The 20,964-nt window shown below is 41.2% G+C and overlaps 3 protein-coding genes across 4 annotated transcripts in view; 1 reads left to right on the forward strand and 2 right to left on the reverse strand.

Annotated features, from left to right (window-relative positions):
* The window catches only part of dlgap1a (discs, large (Drosophila) homolog-associated protein 1a), a 105,044-nt gene extending 104,318 nt beyond the window's left edge, over positions 1 to 726 (reverse strand). The window contains exon 1 of the mRNA XM_056597519.1: positions 366 to 726. The gene's annotated coding sequence lies outside the window, so the exon portion shown is untranslated. The remainder of the gene's footprint in view (positions 1 to 365) is intronic.
* A 5,570-nt stretch (positions 727 to 6,296) lies between these two features.
* Positions 6,297 to 11,201, forward strand: cahz (carbonic anhydrase). Its single transcript, XM_056597145.1, has 7 exons — positions 6,297 to 6,420; positions 6,589 to 6,786; positions 7,254 to 7,372; positions 7,798 to 7,890; positions 8,855 to 8,917; positions 9,070 to 9,225; positions 10,459 to 11,201. Exons 1-7 carry the CDS (start codon positions 6,387 to 6,389, stop codon positions 10,576 to 10,578), a joined length of 783 nt encoding a protein of 260 aa, XP_056453120.1. The 5' UTR covers positions 6,297 to 6,386; the 3' UTR covers positions 10,579 to 11,201.
* A 4,859-nt stretch (positions 11,202 to 16,060) lies between these two features.
* On the reverse strand, positions 16,061 to 20,668 carry LOC130388362 (uncharacterized). 2 transcript variants are annotated; one of them, XM_056597830.1, is made up of 5 exons: positions 19,787 to 20,668; positions 18,947 to 19,669; positions 18,664 to 18,844; positions 18,333 to 18,575; positions 16,061 to 18,244 (listed from the first exon to the last, which is right to left on the reverse strand). In XM_056597830.1, exons 2-5 carry the CDS (start codon positions 18,989 to 18,991, stop codon positions 18,069 to 18,071), a joined length of 645 nt encoding a protein of 214 aa, XP_056453805.1. In that variant the 5' UTR covers positions 18,992 to 19,669; positions 19,787 to 20,668; the 3' UTR covers positions 16,061 to 18,068. The 2 variants fall into 2 exon arrangements, with proteins under 2 accessions (XP_056453805.1, XP_056453806.1); XM_056597831.1 differs by having other exon boundaries at positions 18,947 to 19,313; positions 19,397 to 20,668.
* Between the last annotated feature and the right edge of the window lie 296 nt (positions 20,669 to 20,964).

Here is a 20,964-nt window from a genome sequence, read left to right on the forward strand (position 1 = left end):
TAGGCTATAAGCGAATGACATCGCTGCCTCAGAAAGAGATCGATCAGCCCACGTCCGATACATCGACTAGAAAGTAAACCTCGGCTGCTGATCAATGGATACGATATGAACATTTTAGTATCAATCACGATTTTCCTTTTCTCCCTCGATCCATCTCGATGTCTAAGATCATTTCTGTTGCGACAAAGAACCACATAATGCTGTGAAGAAACGAGTCGTTTCAGTGAGTCGTTTCCTGACAGAGAGTGGGTGTTCAACCACCAGTGGGTCTCTGACGGAGACACAGTTTAACCCTCCGATCAACAGCCCAAATATATATATAAATATGTATAAACCCAGAGCGCCGATTAATGGAAAGAGCTTACCTCAACAAACTCGCTAAATCATTTTAGAGAGCTGACTGTAATTCCTGTCGCGAACTGTACATCTAAGATCATGTCTGGAAGCGAAGCGATGTGCGCTGTGAAGGGCTGGTTAGGATGAGGAGATGTGTGTGTGTGGGCGGCGGGCACCTGCTCTGCAGCAGAATGCTATATATACACATGATGATATATATGGTCCTTTACCGGGTACACAACGTGGGAGGGCCAGGACGGGGTACCGTCTCCTGATTATAAAGCTTTACATTTAGTATTATTATATCAATAAAAATGAACACCAAGTAAGAGTATTCTACCTCAATATGTTACTATGTGAGGCAAAAGCCTTGGTCAGAATTTATGTATGTGTTAGTATATATGTGTGTATATGTGTATAGACAGTAGGCCTATATATGTGTGTATGTGTGTATATATATGTTTATATGTATGTTAAGGTATATAGGTATGTGTGTATATACATGTGTATACACATGTATGTGTATATATACTTGCATACAGGTAATGGGCTGTCATTCGATAAAAAAACTAATTAATTACAACATTTTCTGTGATTAATCACGTTGAATCGCTCTTCTTCCTAAGACTGAAACTTTGAAAAAATGGATGTCAAAGTGTCAGTTGATTTTCAAAAGCATCAAGGCCATCAATATGAGGTGTATGCTTATAAGGCAATAATTGCCAATACCACAGCAAATCCCAATGCACACTTCCTATAGTAGGCCAACCGAAAAGCTACTGGGGGGCTGCAGGACTCCGGCTAGCCTCCAACCGCAGACACCTGACCATCCTCTGTGGCCACAGCTCCTTCCCTCACCTCAGAAAGGAGTTCCGCCGTTCAGAAGGTACATCTCTGGATGGATCCTGAGTCAGTCCTCAGCCACGATATCGTCCAGATATACCAAGCTGCTGTCTCTAGGGAAGAGCGCTAGTACCATTGGGCATTACAGAGACCAAAGGGCAGTCACCAAAACCGTAGATTAAAGCAGTATTTGGTTTAGCGTCTGATTGTAGGCCCAGCTTCTAATACGATGAAAGGGGGGACTCCAGAGCAGGGATGGGTAAATTTCGTGATTAAAAGGGCCACCATTTTAATCATCACCATCAGAGGGCCACCACCACACACTTCAACGAATCGGATCAGAATCAGAATCAGAATCAGAAAGGATTTAATTGCCAAGAAGGATTTTACACCAACCAGGAATTTGGCTTGGTGATCAAGGTGCATACATTAAGACAATAACAATGAACAATGAAGAAGAGATATATATATATATAACACCATATAAACAAGCAGGAACATAAGCAATCAATTAAAAAAGGATCAAATAGAATAAATAAATTAAAAACTAAAGTAAAGATACAAGAATTTAAGAATTTAAGATACAATAATATAAGAATTTACATATTGGTGATGGGTATGAGTGCCAGAGTCAGTGTCAGTCAGTGGGGGTGGTGGTCCTGGGACTTGTTAAGGAACCCAACTGAAGAGGGGAAGAAACTGTTCAAGTGGCGGGAGGTTTTGGTCCTGATGGACCGCAGCCTCCTGCCAGAGGGGAGAGTTCCAAATAAACTGTGACCAGGATGGGAGGGGTCGGCCATAATCTTGCGTGCCCGCCTCAGAGTCCTGGAGCTGTGCAGGTCCTGGAGGGTTGGAAGGTTGCAGCCAATCACCTTCTCCGCAGAGCGTATGATACGCTGCAGTCTGCTCTTGTCCTTAGCCGTAGCAGCAGTGTACCAGACAGTGATGGACTCAATGATTGCAGTGTAGAAGTGCACCATCATAGTCTTTGGCAGGTTGAATTTCTTCAGCTGGCGCAGGAAGAACATCCTCTGTTGGCCTTTTTTGGTGAGGGACCTGATGTTGAGCTCCCATTTTAGGTCCTGGGTGATGATGGTGCCAGGAAGCGGCAGGACTCCACAGAGTCGACTGGGGAGCCACACAGGATGATGGGGGTGGATGGGGCTGGGTTCTTCCTGTAATCCACAATAATCTCCACTGTTTTTAAAGGGTTAAGCTCCAGGTTGTTCTGGCTGCACCAGGTCACCAGATGGTCAATCTCCCACCTGTAGGCGGACTCATCCCCGCCAGAGATGAGCCCAATGAGCGTGGTGTCGTCCGCGAACTTCAGGAGCTTGACAGACTGGTGACTGGAGGTGCAGCTGTTTGTGTACAGGGATATGAGAGAAGCTACAAAATAATTCAAATAAGAACAAAATATGTGGATATATATGTGTGTATCAGTGGCGACTAGTGATTATTTTTGTGTGTGGGGCGTAGTAATGGAAGGGGGATCTGGGTGTCCTCCCCCAGAACATTTTGAATTTGGTAGATAGGATTTCATGCATTCTATATACCTAAAAAATCACTCTTTGCGAATTAGAGGATTTTGATGGAAATTTTGGTGTTTCCATCACCGTTTACTGATTCGATACTTCAAAGTTCGCATTAAATTAGGGGGATGGAAACGCACCTAGTGACAAGTTACCGGACTACGTGCGGAGTGATACCAAAGGCAAAATGTCCTTTTGTTTACCTTGACAGCGGTCATTATTCATCCATTGCTAATTAATTATCCAAAAAGAATTGACCGCCGGAAGTTGTGCAGTGCCCATGCAAGTGAACGGAACGTTGAAAAGACCCGTGTAATAAGCAAGGTATAATGTATAGAACCCTGGTCATTATCGAGAAAATAATCCCCGACAGGGCGAACAGGACACCGACGCGCAGCGGAGGTGTCTTGCTTCGCCATGAAGGGGCTTATTTTTCGATAATGACCGGCGAAGTTCTATACATTGTCCCGCTTATTACACGGCTACTTCCCAAAACAAAACAATTGATTTACAATGTATTTGTTACCAGCATTCATAGTGTTGATCAGCAGAGAAATAGTCCGCCCAAGACGTTGACGTCGTCGCTTAGCAACCGACAGCGCTTGGGTTGATACATATCCTGCTTATTACATTGACAAGTTACCGGACTACGTGCGGAGTGATACCAAAGGCAAAAAGTCCTTTTGTTTACCTTGACAGCAGTCATTATTCATCCGTTGCCAATGAATTACCCAAAAATAATTGACCGCCGGAAGTTGTGAAGTGCCCATGCAAGTGAACGGAACGTTGAAAAGACCCGTGTAATAATCAGGCATATTGCCCGCTGACTTGTCGGTTCTACTTGCTGCTGACTGAGCACAGTAGATCAATACGCCGCTTGTATCGTTTTCTATCACATACATTTCAAACATGAGGTCCATTGTAAAAATAAACTAGTTTAAAAAAGAATCTAAAATGTGTCAGTCGATAGGCCTACATAGTTTTTAAAACAACAAGTTTGTTTTAAAAGAGCCACATGAGTGATAAGTATTTTTTTGGTACATCCTCATTCAATGATGGCACAAAACTGAAAAACAGTGGCCCAACATTAAATCCAACAACTAGCAGTGCAGTTGTAGTAGTTGTGGTGGCGCCGGAACGATTTCAGTGGTGGGGGGGCCAAATGCGCGCGCATGTGTCGAACAGCGCGTGACACCTCATCATCCTAAAGCCGCGCCGAAGCGTCGCAGTGCGAATTTCACTCGCGTCAATTGCCGCCCCTGTCACCAATAGGAAGCGGCGCGCTGCAGCACCGTTGTGATCCAAATAATGGGTCGTCGCCGCATAGTAAACACTGAATCATCATAATAACTTTCTTCATTGTCATCATCGTCATCATAATCCTCATCATCATCGCAATCATTATTATAGATGGCTTTTGGATTTCCCAATTTCGTTGTAGGCCTATAGGTGACTGTACAATGACAATAAAGTCTATCTTATCTTATCTTATTTGACTGTAGAAATTTTGGTCGTGTTTAATGCAGTGCTTCAGGCAGCTTGAACGCAGCAACAAAGTGTTGATAACAATGGATCCCGAGTTCCTATACTAGGCATTATGATGGCGGTCCTCTGTGTAGAACAGTGAAGTCTAGTTAGTAGAGATCCGCGGATGAGCTGCAATGTCATCCCGATTTTGAGTTGCGTGTTCCGCGTCCCGACAAAAAGCCTGTTGGCTCGCTAAAATGTCCAACCACTATGAAATGTCCCCTGTTGTCAGCGAATATAGCCAACATGGTCTTATTATAGCCCGATCATTAACTAAAAGCCACATAGAAAGAATAAAGCATCCAGCATATCATTTCAACAATGTGTGAGCATTGCATGGCATATGCAGCAGGGATGATCGCACAGTGGAATGCTTATGCTGCGTTCGAGTATTCTCTGCGAACCCACTCGGATCTCGGATCTGACGCCACGCCCACCAAGCGTTTTATTATTTCGCTTGGTCGTTGGAGGAAAACATGGACGCCACCCGGAAAGCTGTTGTCGCGGTAGCATTGGCAGAGGACCAGGCGCTCCAAAATAAGTCTGTGGCCCCCTAGGTGGAGTGTGGCCACCTAGGTGGAGTGTGGCCTCCCCCTAGGGGGCCACACTCCCCCTAGGGGGCCACACTCCCCCAAGGTGGCCACACTCCACTTAGGGGGCCACACTCCACCTAGGGGGCCCACACTCCCCCTAGGGGGCCACACTCCACCAAAGTGGCCACACTCCACCTAGGGGGCCACACTCCATCTAGGGGGCCACACTCCACCTAGGAGGGTCCCACACTCCACCTAGGAGGGTCCCACACTCCACCTAGGATGTGGCCACAGTCCACCTAAGAGGCCACTATCCATGTATTTGGGGGCCACACTCCACCTAGGTGACCAGACTCCACGTATGGGGCCCTGCTCCACCTAGGGGGCCACACTCCACCTATAGGTGGGGGCCACACTCCACCTAGATGACCACACTCCATCTAAATTATTTTGTGATAATTAGGCAATAGATATTATAATATGACACATTGAAATTGTGGATAAATATTGTCATTCTATATACAGTATATTATAAATATTCTACTTAATTAATATCATTTTTAAAAGCAACAACTTACCGCAAATCAGTTATTATACCACACAAGAGTAAACATCAGCTAAACTCTGTTATGACTCAACACTTTTTTTTTTCATAAAACATCCTTATTCATACATTTTATATTTTATTTAACACCAGAGATCTTTTAGTAATGTGGTTGTGTCCAAGTCTATGAGGAGGGAAAGTTTAAACTCTTATAGCATTTGTATCTATACACTAATTGACATGCCTCCCCTTTACATTGTTGTAATTTCAGCCTCTTGGTAGTAAAACCTTGTGCTCGCCACAGGGTCATGTGGAGAGCATTTCAAGTCAATCTTGTAAATCTTGAATATAAGTTTAAAAACCTCTGTATCCTTGTGTACAATTTCTTGGTACATTAATTGTTAAATTACAGTACATTGTCATCATTACTTTGGGTTTATAGTTCATGGTTTTCATAATTTGTGTTTAACATTTTTTTTTTTAATCTATTATATTTATTGATCTGCTGATCGTATTGTATTTGTTACTTCAAAACCTTTGTCAAAAAGTGCAAAGCTAAAACATAAAGTAAGCAGTAACCAGTGACATTTTTATCTCTTGACCGGGATAATGAACATAGTTTCTCTCTCTCTCTCTCTCTCTCTCTCTCTCTCTCTCTCTCTCTCTCTCTCTCTCTCTCTCTCTCTCTCTCTCTCTCTCTCTCTCTCTCTCTCTCTCTCTCTCTCTCTCTCTCTCTCTCTCTCTCTCTCTCTCTCTCTCTCTCTCTCTCTCTCTCTCTCTCTCTCTCTCTCTCTCTCTCTCTCTCTCTCTCTCTCTCTCTAGAATAACAGCGCAAGATTACAATTATTACATGGACAAGAAAACTAGTAAAGTATCATAGAATACCACCAGAGGGTGCACAAGGTTACTTAAGGCAGTGAGATTCTGTCACAAGCGTTGGTTAACTAAGTGTGACAGTCTGATAAGCAAACTCAGGCAATACACGCATATAAAGCCTTGCAACAGCCTTTCCTGGGGCATTTTAGGTGTCACTCTTAATTCTGTGGTTGTATTTGAAACCGCAAACTTGCGATGTCTCATGCATGGGGATATGGACCATATAATGGTGAGGCATTTGCATTATATTTATAGCACCTATTTGATTAAGTTCATATTTATATTGTAAATACAGTTTAATAGAATTAAGGATGAAATTATGATTTTCCTAGTTTCACCGTATTTTTCGGAGAGCTTCATTAAAGGCATTGTTTCTCTATCTAATTCTGTTTCGTAGGGCCTGAGACTTGGGAAAAAGGGTTTCCTGTTGCTAATGGACCCAGGCAGTCTCCGATCAACATCATTCCAAACCAGGCCCTGTACGAACGTTCTCTGAAGCCACTTAAACTAAAGTACGACCCGTCCAATTCAAGCAGCATCCTCAACAATGGACACTCCTTCCAGGTTGACTATGTAGATGATGAAAATACTTCTAGTGAGTACTGCCTCTTCTAGGCTCTTAATGAACTGAACTGAACTACTCTGTCTGCAGCTGTCCTTGAAAATGTATCATGTTGACATGTGGGGCACTGATCTGCTAATCAGACCTTAAAAACAATGGCTTGATAAACAGTGTCAGTGTGTAAGTGATTATATGGGGACGCTAAAGTCTGACACTATAACAACTTCATCAGGAATAACTATTATCGATCTGCAGGTAATCTGGATACCTTGGTTGCATTCTCCACTTCTAAGCATTTCTCCTGAATACCTAGCATCATTTGAGTTGTTTTGATATTGCACAATGCATTTTCCAGTGCAATAATCGTAAGAAGAAAAAAAAAAAAGGGGCGCTGTATACCCACAGCCACTCTTAAGAAATAATATCCAATTATCTTTTTTTATTGAACCATGAAATGTCCTACTTAGTCTGATTTCTGCCCTCTCTCCACAACTCCCAAGCGTTGACTGCCGGTCCAATTTCTGGAATCTATCGTCTTAAGCAATTTCATTTTCACTGGGGTGCCAGTGATGACAGAGGTTCCGAGCACACAGTCAAAGGATTCATGTTCCCTTGTGAGGTACTGTCTTTATATATTATAGAAGTGAACTATGTTGAACTTTGACTCTTTTTGCGCAAATGATTTTTTAAATATTAGAAGGTAAAGCGACCCTGAGGGAAAAACCAAAAGATGATAAAATCGTATAATTAACATACACACTATCTAACGTTTTAAACAAAAACTAATACTGATTAACTAAGTTAACTAAGCCCTGAAATTAAGCACACACAGAAACAAATTAATACCATGTTGCTCTAGCGACTCAAGTTTGATTCCCAAACTTGAATCTATATCAAGTTTTCATGTTCTCCTTCTGTGAGTCTTATCAGGAAGGGAGGCATGTCAGGCGATGATAAGGGCCCCCCAGCAAAGCACTCTGACAATGATAAGTGAGAAAGGTGGATTGAGCATCATATAATGTTTCATTCTACTTTCTGTAACAGCTCCATCTGGTGCATTGGAACACCAAGTATCCCAGCTTCGGTGAGGCTGCCAGCCAGCCTGATGGCCTGGCTGTTGTGGGGGTCTTTCTCAAGGTGATTTCTTATTTTGAATTAATTGGTGGTGTTTACAAGCATTTTGGACTCTCAGTAGTACGAGAATGTAAATCAGTTTACATTTGAATTGTCTAGTTTCTTCTTGTGTTTTCATTTTGTTTTGTTAATCATCTTCCTGAACAACTAACTTGATTTAAATTTTTTAATTACGCTCAAAGTTCACTCAGGTCATTATGAAGGAACAAATGCCCATAGAAATGCTGCAGCTAGTTATTCTACACACAATGTATATTAAGTACCCTTTGGAAATTGCTTTTATATTATTTATATCTCAATTATATATTTAATCGGCTTTGAATTTATTGAATGTGTTGAATGTCTTCATTATGACTTTTAACAATGTAAAAAAAAATAATCGTTTGACTATGACAGTTGACCTATGAAGTCCAACATAGGTTTTATAATTCGATCAATAAGTGGCTAGAGACACATAGAAGGCAACCAGGATAATGAAAGAAAGGCTGTATTTTGATATAAATTATTGGGTTTAACCACTGTTCGACTGCAATGAGGAACTGATACCTGCAGTCCAGGCATTTGATCATTCGTACCCCTATTACATGGATGAGTAAAATATCCATGTATCCTTACTTGGACATTTCTAGAGCTAAAATCAAATAACTGTTTTATCGAATGTGTGTTATTATTCCAAAAATCTGCATGACAACAAAACCTCAAAGCCAATTGTGTTGGAAGCAAAAGAGCCTTCATGCAGCCTATGTTCTGTAGCCAAACTTCCATAGTTCTTTATCTGTCAGGCATCAGGCCTGTGATTCAGCATTATAGATGTTGTTAGGTTCCCAAACAATAGAAACGGCAGATATTCCACTTTATGATTATCCTTCGGCTTAGGATATAACCTTGATGAATATCAAGAGCACTCTGCCAACAGTCCAGTCAATTAATGTGTGTCTGTTTGTTACTTCATTTCTTTATACCCCAGATTGGTTCAGCGAATCCTAGACTGCAAAAAGTTCTGGATGCATTGATTGCAATCAAATCCAAGGCAAGTTACCCTAATTAAGCATATATGTGCCTTCACATTAATGTAAAACTTCAACACTTTTTCCTCCCCGAAATGCATGGGCACTTTAGGGATCGAGTTAAGCAAACTGCTTACATATTATAATCTATTATTTTATAATCTCCTCTATGCAGGGCAAGCAGTACATCTTTGAAAACTTTGATCCAAAAACCCTTCTTCCTGTTTCTCTGGACTACTGGACTTATGATGGCTCCCTGACTACTCCTCCTCTGCTAGAGAGTGTCACTTGGATTGTTCTGAAAGAGCCCATCTGTGTCAGCCCTGCACAGGTTGTATTTCTTCACCTATCCTTTTCTATTCCATCATTTCATAACTTCCATTTCACAATATAGTTTGCAGTTATTGTTTGTGATTCCTATTTCATGAACAACTTATATAAATCGAATTTGATGTAATTAATAAATATCATAATACAAATAACCAGTCACTAAGTAAGGTTTAGTTAACCCCCGTTTTAGCAGGAGAAATTAAGCCTTTTTAATTAAATAATTAGCCTTTTTAATTAAATAATTAGCCTTTTTTTACTAGTTTACTAGTATTTATCAGATTGGTGGTATTGATTACATTTTTCAGAAAACAATGACGTGTTATTAAAGGCTTCAAGTGTCCTCAATGAACCAGGTCCAAGTACCCATAGTACCATAACCATAGTAGGAATATGCTAGTTTATGTCCAGTATTTCCATAATGGCAGATGAATTGTATAATTGGCTTAATGCATTCATGTCCCTCTTTGAGGGCTAGGCACATTATTACTTGTCAGGTGTTTTTCTTTTGTTCATATATAAAACAATCTATATTTTTTACTATACTGTAGCATAAATCTTTTAGGTAAATATATTGTGATCGCAGGCACTTTCTTTAAAATATATTAAATATTTTTAATGTTGGAAAAATAAATATGTAGCAAATTCATATTCATATTTATGATTATATCTATTCATATTCAGATTTATGAATATATATATATATATTCACAAACCAAACTTTATGAAACCAATTATCATTATTTGCTAAATAAATTGACAATTTGCAAAAGTGTAGCTTAAAGGGATTTAGATGACGTAATAGCAATGCATGAGAGGCAAAACAAGGCAAGCATATCTGCAATAATTCTCCAAAGGGAGTAGTCAGATCTCAGCAAGAATGCACAAGAGAGATAAGACATGCTGGGTCCTTAACGGGCTGGTATTGGGGGAGGCTGTATCTCACTACTGCTTACTTCTACCCACCCATAACTGTTGGTTCATGAGGACATTCAGATAGCGCTGTTCTGTACAAATCCACAACTATGTATGCAGATGCAAACATAGTTATTTTATTGTTATATTGGACCACAATTACAAAAAAAAATCAATAGCTGAACAAGGGTAGCTGTGTTACCTAACACAGTAAGGCCAAATTAATCAGAATCAATTCTGTTTGTTGCCATCAGAAGCTTGGATCTAAATTTGACTCTGGACTGTTTCTGTCTCTTTATTGTTTTCCTGACCATCTAATCAGATGGCTCAGTTTCGCTGTCTACACTTCAATGCTGAGGGAGAGGCTCCATGTTGCATGGTGGACAACTACCGGCCACCACAGCCTCTGAAGGGGCGCGTGGTTCGCTCATCTTTCAAGTAAAGAGCCTCTTCTCTGGCCTGCCTTGTGCCTGCCTACATACAACTTCTTCTGGATCCAACCCTCCTCACTATGTTGAATTATTATATTTTATTTTCATTATTTATTTTGGGCATTACTCATATTTTGTGATCTGCATTGTCTGAGGAAAATCGTGAAAAAAAGGTTGAATTAGATACAAATTAAATCTTCCCATAAGGACATTGTAATGTTTTTTAACTTCGGTAACATGATGATGATTGCTAAATGTGATCTTCTTTAAATTAAGGTAAGAAATTTAGATATTCAAAATCATATTATCAAAATAAATTAACAAGTAAATTCCTGCAATCATGAACAACTGGAATATATTTTGCTTATATTTTTGCTATTTTCAAAATCAATTTGATATGTATGGCTATGTATTTGCATGGTATAATCAGCATAGTATACCTAGAACAGTACAGTGTATGTGGTATAGAATAGCATAGTAAAGTCGTCATACTGATGCCCATATGCTCATGCATGTTTGTCTTAGTCCTTTATGCAGCAGTGCGAAAATAAATTGCTTGTGAACAGATTCTTAGTGTGTTAACTTCGCTAATAAAGAAATAATAAATCAATGACCTAATGGAGTGAATCTGTACAACAATCTATGATAGAAACAATGACCATTATAAAGCAAAATTATTTGCAAAAGTAAATTAGTTTAGAGGTTGAGAATGCAACATAGGATGGGGACTAACATTTGACCTGGGTTAAGATGGGTTTGGATTGGCTGGATATGTTTATTGCCACATTTGTGTCTTGTTATTCTTTTTATACCAGTATGTTCCTGTGTTTACTCCTCCTGTTTCCTGCCGACTAGTTAATGTGAAACATTACATTACAAATGCAAAAATATATATCAATCATTGCACTCTGAACTCATATATTCTATGTTAAATTCTGAACATAACGTATACAATACATGGATGCCAACTTTTCATGACGCAACAAATACTATGGCGCTAAAATGCTACACCATTCCGGAGTTCAAAGTGAGGTTGACGAGGGGAAAGATGACAACCCTTATTTTCCTCTCTACTCTATAAGCTGATTCGTCAAGAACATTTGTTTAAAGCAAAGTCCCCCCCTCCCCCAAATTAATAAGGGAATTTGTGGCCGGTGATTAGAATTTAAAGAGTTAGTCAGCCCTTTTAACGGCAGACGGAATAAAAACAGATGTAAGATGTATCATGTTGACAAGTATCATCTTGAATGTTGTGTATTATAAGACTTTAGTTGTCATGCAACTTAAATAATGGCTACTATATTACCGTCTTTCCCTGAGAAACACTTTGTGTCTGCATCACACTAGGGAGGGTGGACAAGATGTGTTCAATACACTCCCTGATAAGAGAGAACCAAGTGATTACCAAACAGCTGAAGATAAATGATGAGTACTCTACTACAAAATATAAGAACTGTTCCCTACATATCTCACTTAAAGCACATCTACTAAAAGGAATGTCAAATTTTATATACTTAGCCTTACTTTTTGAAGTGAATTTAATGTTCAATCAGGAGGCTAGTATTTAAAGTGAACCACAACATTTATTGGCAACACATTTTGTGATTAGGTGTCTGGTGTGGAGGCGCTGTGAGACTATTGAGGGCATCGGCCCTGGAGGTCGTCCTCCTGGAGGGGGTGGAGCTGAGCCCGGAGGTGGAGGGGGGTGGAGCTGATCCCGGAGGTGGAGGGGGTGGAGGAGGGCTGCAACGAGTCTCAATGAAAACAACAGACAAGCTAAAAGCATGAGAGAGGTTCAAAAACTGCACGTTGACCAGTGATTGGACCCCTGTTAATGCATGAGGTCCTGGTTGGTTGAGCGATGAAGGGAGGAGCCTGTGATGACAGAAAGGGAATTCAGAACCTGACATTAATCGATGAAAAACAGAAGGGGATCGTCGTCTTCCTGAATTTAAGTTTAAATATGTTCCAGTATTGAAGCCAGTCTGGTTTTCAGGGATAATAAACATTATAATATTTTGATTCCCCCCTTGGATCTGACATTAAAGTTTGAAGAACGTTGATTTTGTCCCACCGATTATGAATCTCAGGGACAGGAGGCTAGTAATATTCATCGCAAATAGAAAAATGCTTATTGATGAAGCATTGTTCATTCATGAATTCTAATTAAGATAAGAATACGATTATTTTTAATCAGTTATAAATTATTAGTATGATTATTAGATGAAAGTAAATAGTTCCGGTAGCATCAGTTAAGTATTTTGTGTTAACTTACCTAAAGTAAGGATTGGGAGGGGGGCAACTTGAGAGATTTATTTATATTTTATTTTCTATTATCTTACTAAGCATTTAGGCATTACATGTAACGGCTGAATTGATATATTCAGGTAGTTATAAAGCTTTAGTTAAAGGGGGCCTATTATGCCCCTATTTACTGTTCATTATTTAATTTGTTTGACCTCATAGAATTGATTTACAACAATAAAGGGTTGTCTAGCACATTCTTTTTTTCTCATACTTTATGAGTATTACAACCCCTATTGAGTTCCTGCGCCTGTCGTCATAGTTGCTGGTCACGTGCCGAAAAACGATAGGCGTAGCCATTTTGGCAGTAATCGCGTCAGTTATCTGGCAGGCACTGACTGGCTGTCACGGTGACACAGTGACACTTGACAGGATGGTTGACAACTGTTGTGCACCAGGTTGCCGAAACAGACGAGGGAAGAAGAAGGGATGTTCATTTTATCGCATCCCAAAAGATGCAGCGAGGAGGCAAATGTGGTTAAGTGCTATTAAAAGAGCCAGGAGCCAACAGAACAACAGTGAAAGGTGGGACCCGCCGGCCGTTGGATTTCGGTTGTGCAGCGAACACATGTTACAAAAAGTTTCTGGTCAGTTTAATTTTACCTAAGTACTTGAATCATACCATCCAGTTATTATAACTAGCGGACATAGTGACGTCCCTTTGTCAAGATATGGTTCTGGCGCAGCCTACCCAGTTAGCAAATTAGCTTGTAGTAAGCTAGTGGTAAACAAACCCGTGTTGACATTCCTTTTTATTTTGTAGGGAGAAAGAGTGACAACCCTTTAAGTCCGGACTTTGTGCCATCGCTTTTTAGCTATCTTCCGTCTCCAGAGAAGAGGAGACGGAAAGCTAGACTGGAGGTGTTCAACAGGAGGCAGAAGGCGAAATTGCAGAAAATAGAGCAGGCAAAGCAGAAGCCACCCGTCTAAGGTGGGTAAAACTAGTTGTTAGATCAAGCCCCCGTCTGATTGATTATTTTCATGTTGGGTCTACTTGTGATCGGTGTTCAAATAGGTAACTGCCATGATATGGTTATAAACAAAAACATCACACCAGTCATTTAATGAAGGATAATGTCATGTTTCCATGAAACATCCCAAACTGTAAACGTGTAAACATGTCATTGTCATCAGTATTGTATGCATGATAACTTCATTTGCTGCTTCTGTGTTTTCATCAGGGCATCAACTGATTGTCCCCAAAACAATGCAGCAACAGAAGACCAAACCACAGAGCCCTCCATCACAGAAGACCAAGTCATAGAGCCCCCCATCACAGATCCTTTGGAAGACTCAGGTGATGAAAATCCTGTCCAGCCTGATCCAGCAACACCACCATGCACCTCTGAAACCTGTAGTAAGCGCATCGAGTCTCTTGAGCTAGAATGCCAAGCTCTAAGAACTGAAAATATGTTGTTAAGGGACAAAATAAGTAGGAAGACCCTGACAGAGATAAGTTTGCAAAATGATGATAAAAAGGTGAATGTCCTCACTGGGTTAGCAACCTATACATGTCTGATGACCATCTTTCAATATTTGACTGCATTTCTCAAACTTAAAGGTTGGGTACGCGATTTGCGAAACGCCAGCAGTTTTTGATAATACACAACTCAAATGGTCCTACCCCCTCTCCTTCAACGCTGACTCTGACTCCACCCATTCCAAGTACCTGGACGCGCAATCATGCACGAGCGCGAACAGAGATGCGCGAGAGCGAGCCAGGCTAGCGTAGGTTTTCGTTTAACAACATGGCACTACATTCAGCTGTAAATTGCACCCAGTACCGCGGGAAGTAGGGGTTTTGGGAGTGCTGCAACACCCCCTGTCCGAGGCCCTGTCTTATCACAGAAAACGATCATTTCTAAAAACTCCGGCCAAAGTGGAGATTTCTGAAAACGCCGGTTATGTGTTGTCGTATCAACGGGGAGAAACGGGATTTTAGGTTCTGAAGCGTCACATTATGCACCAGGAAATGCTTAACGTCATGTGAGCGTCCGCTGTACCGTATTGGTCCGAATATAAACACAAACCCCATTGTAATACGACCTATATTTGGAAAAAAGATTTGAAGACCAGATCTTGATTTCATGAATAAATAAATTGTATTAATTGAAATAATATACGAAAATAAAAAGGCATAGAATAAAACACTGCATTGCCAGTGAACAGTAGTGCAAATAGGCCGTACTGATGTGTACACCAAAGACTTCCTGACACTCCTCTGCCCCGCTGTGTTCGCTATGGCTGTGGTCGCTCCGAACTGTTTCGGCCCGTGGCAAAGCGAGTCATCCTCGCTGCTGTCCAAGGCATGTTGAGACCCAGCATTTATTTAATGCTCATATGTCCTAGTGCTGAAAAAAGGTTATATGAAAAAGTGTGAGGGTAGCGGTGGTGCGCTAAACTTGTTCTGTGAGCAGCTGGATGTGAACCATGGTGTGAAGGAAGTGAATACAACGATCGATTTTCAACTGTGCGCGCATGCACTGGTGTAATTGAGCTGCGCTGCTATATATCTTTTTTTATCAATGTGACGAGTTGCGAGTCTAGTGCAGGCCGGGTTTTTTTCCCCAGCACCCCCTGCTGAGAATACGTTCTCGCGGCTATGGTTGCACCAGATGTTATAAACATTAAACGGTCACATAAATCATTACTATTTTTAGAAATTGTATGTTTGTTTCATATAATTGTATTGGAAGTCCTGGTTTTCACTAGGGTTGCCACGGTGTGGACATTTTCACACCGAGTAATACACTCGTCTCAACACCGGTATTACCGAGTATAAACGGTATAAACTTTGAAACTAGGTCAACCGCCACACAAGCATCGGTTTTTAGACCCTTCTCGTCCTTCAGTTGCCGCAAACGTTCAAAAGCTGCGCCTAGGATTATTCTTGATTTCAGTTTTTCTCTTTCAGCGTTTTTATTATCAATTACTCTCTGAAAAAGAGTTTTCCTTCTCTTTGCTGGTGGTGGTGGTGGTGGTGGGGATGGTGGCGTCTTGTCTGCCATGGAAATTGTCTTCTACTGCTAGGTCCAAATGTGGATTAACTAGTTCCAGTAGATACCGCAGGATAACAACAAACAGGAGCTTGCTCTGGGTCACGAGTACTGCACGAAGGGGTCGCGCGCGGGGCGCGGGGGAGGGGGGGAGGGGGAGTGCAGTACGACCGTTTTATTGACGTACTTACTGTCCAATGAAACTCGGTGGCAATGGAAATGATTGGCTGGAGTTTTTCGAGCCCTGCCCGTTCCACAGATGATTGACAAGTTTAATTTTCATGTCAGTACTTCTAACTCAGTGGCTGTAAGCGGGTTATGATAACGATTTCAAGTAATTTTGCAAAAATGGCCAAAAAAGCGAATCACCTACGCAACCTTTAAGTAGTGCCCCCCCTCTGGTGTTTGGTATTTGTATTTTGATGTGGCATTCAATTTTTTTTAAATCTGTCCGTAATTTAGGAACTAATTCACTTTATGTTCTCCTTTTCAGAATATCAATACTTGGCCAATGTGTTATACCACGGCAAATTCTCAAGACTGGTACCGAATGGGAAATACTATTTCAAATGGTTGAACACACATTTTACAGACATCTTTGCATTAACCACTCCCAGTTTGATTACATAACTTACCTACTGAAGCAGCTGGGCCTAAATGAAGAGCACACAGGAGGCCCTTCTTCCATTCCTCTGAGACAAAAGCTTGCACTTTTTTTGTGGTATTTGGCCAATCAGAATAGTTTTCGTGAAATGTCAGACAAATTTAACATGTCACAATCATCAGCCCATAGATGTATTGTTGAAGTGCTCTCAGCTTTTTACAACATGGTGCCCTCTTTTGTCAGCTGGCCCACCATTTGTGAGAAGACAGCCTCCTCTGCTGCTTTCAACACAAAGTGTGGCATACAAGGAATTATTGGGGCCATTGATGGCTGCCACATAAAGATACAAAGACCACACACCAGAGGGGGGGACTACTTAAACAGAAAAAATTATTACTCTGTTGTTCTGCAAGGGATTGTGGATGAGACTGGGAGGTTTCGTGACATATTTGTGGGTGCACCTGGCAAGGTGCATGATGCAAGAATTCTACGAAAATCCACTTTTTTTGAAAACTGGAACGACAAGATGGGGAGGTTCATGTTGCTCGGGGATAGTGCCTATATTGGGCAAGCTTACCCTTTCATCATGACCCCGAAGAGGGACAACGGAGCCCTCACCATGCAGGACCAACTGAACAACTCTAAGATAAGCAGAGGCCGAGTAGTGGTAGAGCAGGCATTCGGTAGACTAAAGTGCAAATGGAGGAGAGTTAGAGATCTCCAGAACACCAGACTGGATTTAGTAGTCATGCTCATTGTGTCTGCGTGTATGCTCCATAATCTGTGCACAGGTCCTGTCTTTTATGTTCAGCATGGTCAGACCATTCAAAAATAGTTGGTTTCGTTGGGAGGTGGGGGGTGCACAGTAAGGCCCAGTGTAGGCCCAGCCTATAAGAGGTTATTGTTGAAAACAGGTGGTCTGAAAGTGCTGCTCTTTTTCCCTTAGGCGTTTCAGGCATCTTGCCTATCGCAGCTTTGTAAGCTGGTGCTGGCGATATTTAGGACATAGTTGTCGGGTCGTCCTCCCGTCATGTGTGGTGCAGCGGATACGGCAGCAGTTCCCATCTGGTGACTACGTAGGCTTCAGACCACCTCTAGATTGAAGCGGGAGACGTGACGGGCAACCAGCTCAGCTTTCGGAGTGCGTGTATTTTCTGCTGAAAGGTCTGGAGGGATGGGGATAGTCTTCATTTCCTTGTCAAATGATTTTGGGTCCTCAAAAACCTCCATGAGCAGCCTCATGAGGTCATGTACATAGTCTGGAAGATATAGCATTAACATACTAATGAATGTAGCCATAACAATCTAAACTGATTTGTGTGTGTGCGCGTGCGTGTTTAAAGATTATCTTTTACAAATGTACTGAATGTTGGATCTGTTTTCACGGGCTTCACAACACCTTCCCCCATCTTCGCCTTTGGATAGACAACTTTATAAACAGCCTGCCCTGCAGAAGTCGTAGCTTGCACCCGTGAAGCATTTTCGTTGTGGTGCATTGATGCAAGATACATACAACCTATAGTAAAAAAAATAAAAGCACAGCCATTCAACAACACAGAGTGTGCCTGACAATCATTCCAATCAATGACTTTCACAATTACGAGATGGTGTAAATTATTACCTGCACAACATTCGCATGAAGGGAAAAACGCAGTGTCAGACTGTGGAATGACTCCAGCGATGACGTCTGGTGATGATGGCTGAGTTTTGCTACATCCTTCAGAACTCGTTTGTTAAGCAGTAGTTTCTCAGCTTTGTGAAGTGCAACTGACCCTTGAGTGAAAAAATAACACATGGTGAAATATCAGTGGCATCATTTTAGCACTGTGGATTTTCTGTGTAATGTTAATTTGGCACATACCAGGATGTAGCCATTTGTTGGGGTCCCTCGACGCTCGTTCAGGATGCAGACATTTGGGGAAAAGGGGGTCTTCATGATCATGAACATTTCGCAAGTGATTTAGCAGCGATGTCCACTTTGCCACTTTTTCCGGTCCAGTGGTTGATGACGTAGCGCACCAGTACACATGGTTCTTGATGCTCTGTAGCCATTTCTTAAGAATGTTTTCTTTGTGCGATGCTTTCTCCAGTTTCTTAGACAAACCTATTTACAACACAAAACAAACATGTTCCTAGAAGATTTGTAAGTAACTAACTAAAAGTGTAGGCTATGAATTAGTGAAACACTTTACCTTTCTCAAAGTGCCAGACGTCATAGAACTGCGTGATGTTCCGTTCCCTCAGATATTTCTGGATCTGTGGATGGCGGTCTGTAACAATGTAATCCGCCTTAAATCCGTTTGCCTCCAGATGATCTAGGCATCTTTTGAGTCCCTCCTTCTCCATGTGGTAACTGCCGCCTACTTCATTGCTCTGGTAGTGAGTGGGCATCAAACAAAAACGATACGAGACAAATCACACACACATGTAATATTCAAATAATAATACAAATATATTTATGTCAGAGAAACAAACCTGAACAAGTTGAATGTCCATAACGGTGTTGCTCTCCAGATTCATTAATGAGTAGCTGTCAAACTTAGCTGAGTGCCTTAAAAAAAAAATGTATTACAGAATGCTTGACAGCACACGTTCAAGGGACAACATGTTTCATAATGCAGACTACTTATTCAATTGTCAGGCTTTCCCATTTCTACAAACCTGGAGAATCTGCCCTCATATCTCCTCCCACTGCAACTGACCCACCAAGGCGCAACTGTAGCTGGAAATTATGCTGCTGATCCATCTTCCACTTGTGAACAATAGCCGGTTCCATGTAATTCCTTGCATGCCTCCTGAAGGTGTCATACTGAAATATCTGGAGTTGCATGGCCTCACACACCTTTACATGAAAGGCACATAAGCAGTGTTTAAGAAAAGTCCAGTAGTGAGTTTCACATATTTGTATAATTGTAAAATGTTTACCTTTTGTAGTTGGATGAAGGAGGACCCTGTGAAGTAGGTAGCAGCTGAAAGTTGCAGGTTGCCGATGAGGGTATTTCCAGCCATGGGCTGACTCTCCCAATGTCTGAAGTAGCTGCAGTGTAGACATTTCTGAGTGAAAGCCACATAGGTACCGATCCTTCGCTGTTGAAGATCACAGCCTCCCTTACACACGGGCAGTTTTCTAACAGCTGTTTGAGGCAGCTTTCAAAGACAATATACTTAGCCTCCTTCGGTGTGGGCTGTGTCTCATACCTAACATAAGGCAGAAAACATAAGGCAGAATAATATTAGAAATACTGTGAAACTGGTAGCTACCAATCCCTAGCCAATGCTGCTTTTAGTACGATGCAGCCAATACTAAAAACTTACGAGACGTCAGTTTCCTCTGTAAGAACAGAGTCACCAGGGTTGTATGTCGAGTCCAGCGGATCTTTATGTGATTCATTTGAGGAGTCACTCTCCTCCTCTTCCTCCAACTCAAGCCGTGGTCTCTTGCTAGGTCGCCAGCCTGGGCCCTTTATTGGGGTTGAAGTCAGCAGTGAGTCTTGCAAATGAGCGGTTGTTCCGAAGTCTGCACTGACAGGAGACACCCGTGTCTGCATGGCTACAAATAACAGAAACAAATCGTATTAGAAACCGGAAATAATAATTTAGCTGTTGTTTTTTCCTTGGTATTGGAGTAACACTGCAGATTAAACCTTTGTTTCCCATCACACATACAAGAAGCCATTTGCAAATATAAATCATATCCTATTTGGTTATGAAGTTATTTAGCAGATGTTTTTATCGAATTGTTAGTAGAAAGTAATTATGTGATAAATGAACGTATGCATAGCCCATATTAAAAAAATACAACATCCCAATACACAGGAAAAAGATGCTCCAAGTTTCGTATGGATTGCATACTAAGACACTAAAAACTCATAGTGGCTACATACCTTTGCTTCTTACGTGTGCCTTTAGCGATCCCATGGACAACTGTGTGCCGACTGATGTCGACTTCAACCGTGCACTTAGTATTCCCACAGAATGCATTCCCACCGGTGAGTTTGTTTGGGTTCCCGTCGATATACTCTGAGGCGTGTCAGTCTGGCATCCGACGTGTTCAAAGGGGCGATAATGGGCGCTGCAGTCCTGCTAAAATTATCACACATAAATCACGACGAAAATGAATTTACACAGTACACACTAACAACATCTGAAATAGGAACTGTGACCATTTAACCCACCTAATAGTAACACTTCACATGTATTTTGTGTGAGCTTATCTAAAATAAAGATGGGGAAGGGGGCAACTCCAGAGATTTCTTTGTCTTACATGCTAGAACATAGTTGTATGAAATACATTAAAATACAATTTACTTACAGAAGCTTTAGTAAAAGGGGTTATTCTTGAGTTTTTTTTGTAACATCGACAGACTACCAGTTATCCGTTTAGTCGAGAGGTATATTAGTTGAGTTGTAGAATGTTACTAAAAACAATGACTCAAGTCTTTTACTTTTTCATTTTGAGATATAGGCCGAGCTCTCCGAGTGGCCAACGACGT

Source organism: Gadus chalcogrammus, chromosome 8 (assembly GCF_026213295.1).
Source record: "Gadus chalcogrammus isolate NIFS_2021 chromosome 8, NIFS_Gcha_1.0, whole genome shotgun sequence".
Taxonomy (NCBI): domain Eukaryota; kingdom Metazoa; phylum Chordata; class Actinopteri; order Gadiformes; family Gadidae; genus Gadus; species Gadus chalcogrammus.

Coding starts and splice junctions, on each gene's coding strand:
- cahz (XM_056597145.1), top strand. CDS start 6,387: ATGTCTCATGCATGGGGATATGGACCATATAATG. Junction 6,421..6,588: donor GGGATATGGACCATATAATG/GTGAGGCATTTG, acceptor TCTGTTTCGTAG/GGCCTGAGACTTGGGAAAAA. Junction 7,891..8,854: donor TTGTGGGGGTCTTTCTCAAG/GTGATTTCTTAT, acceptor TTTATACCCCAG/ATTGGTTCAGCGAATCCTAG.
- LOC130388362 (XM_056597830.1), bottom strand. CDS start 18,991: ATGAATCTGGAGAGCAACACCGTTATGGACATTCAACTTGTTCAG. Junction 18,845..18,946: donor TGGACATTCAACTTGTTCAG/GTTTGTTTCTCT, acceptor ACTCACTACCAG/AGCAATGAAGTAGGCGGCAG. Junction 18,576..18,663: donor CGTCTGGCACTTTGAGAAAG/GTAAAGTGTTTC, acceptor TGTTGTAAATAG/GTTTGTCTAAGAAACTGGAG.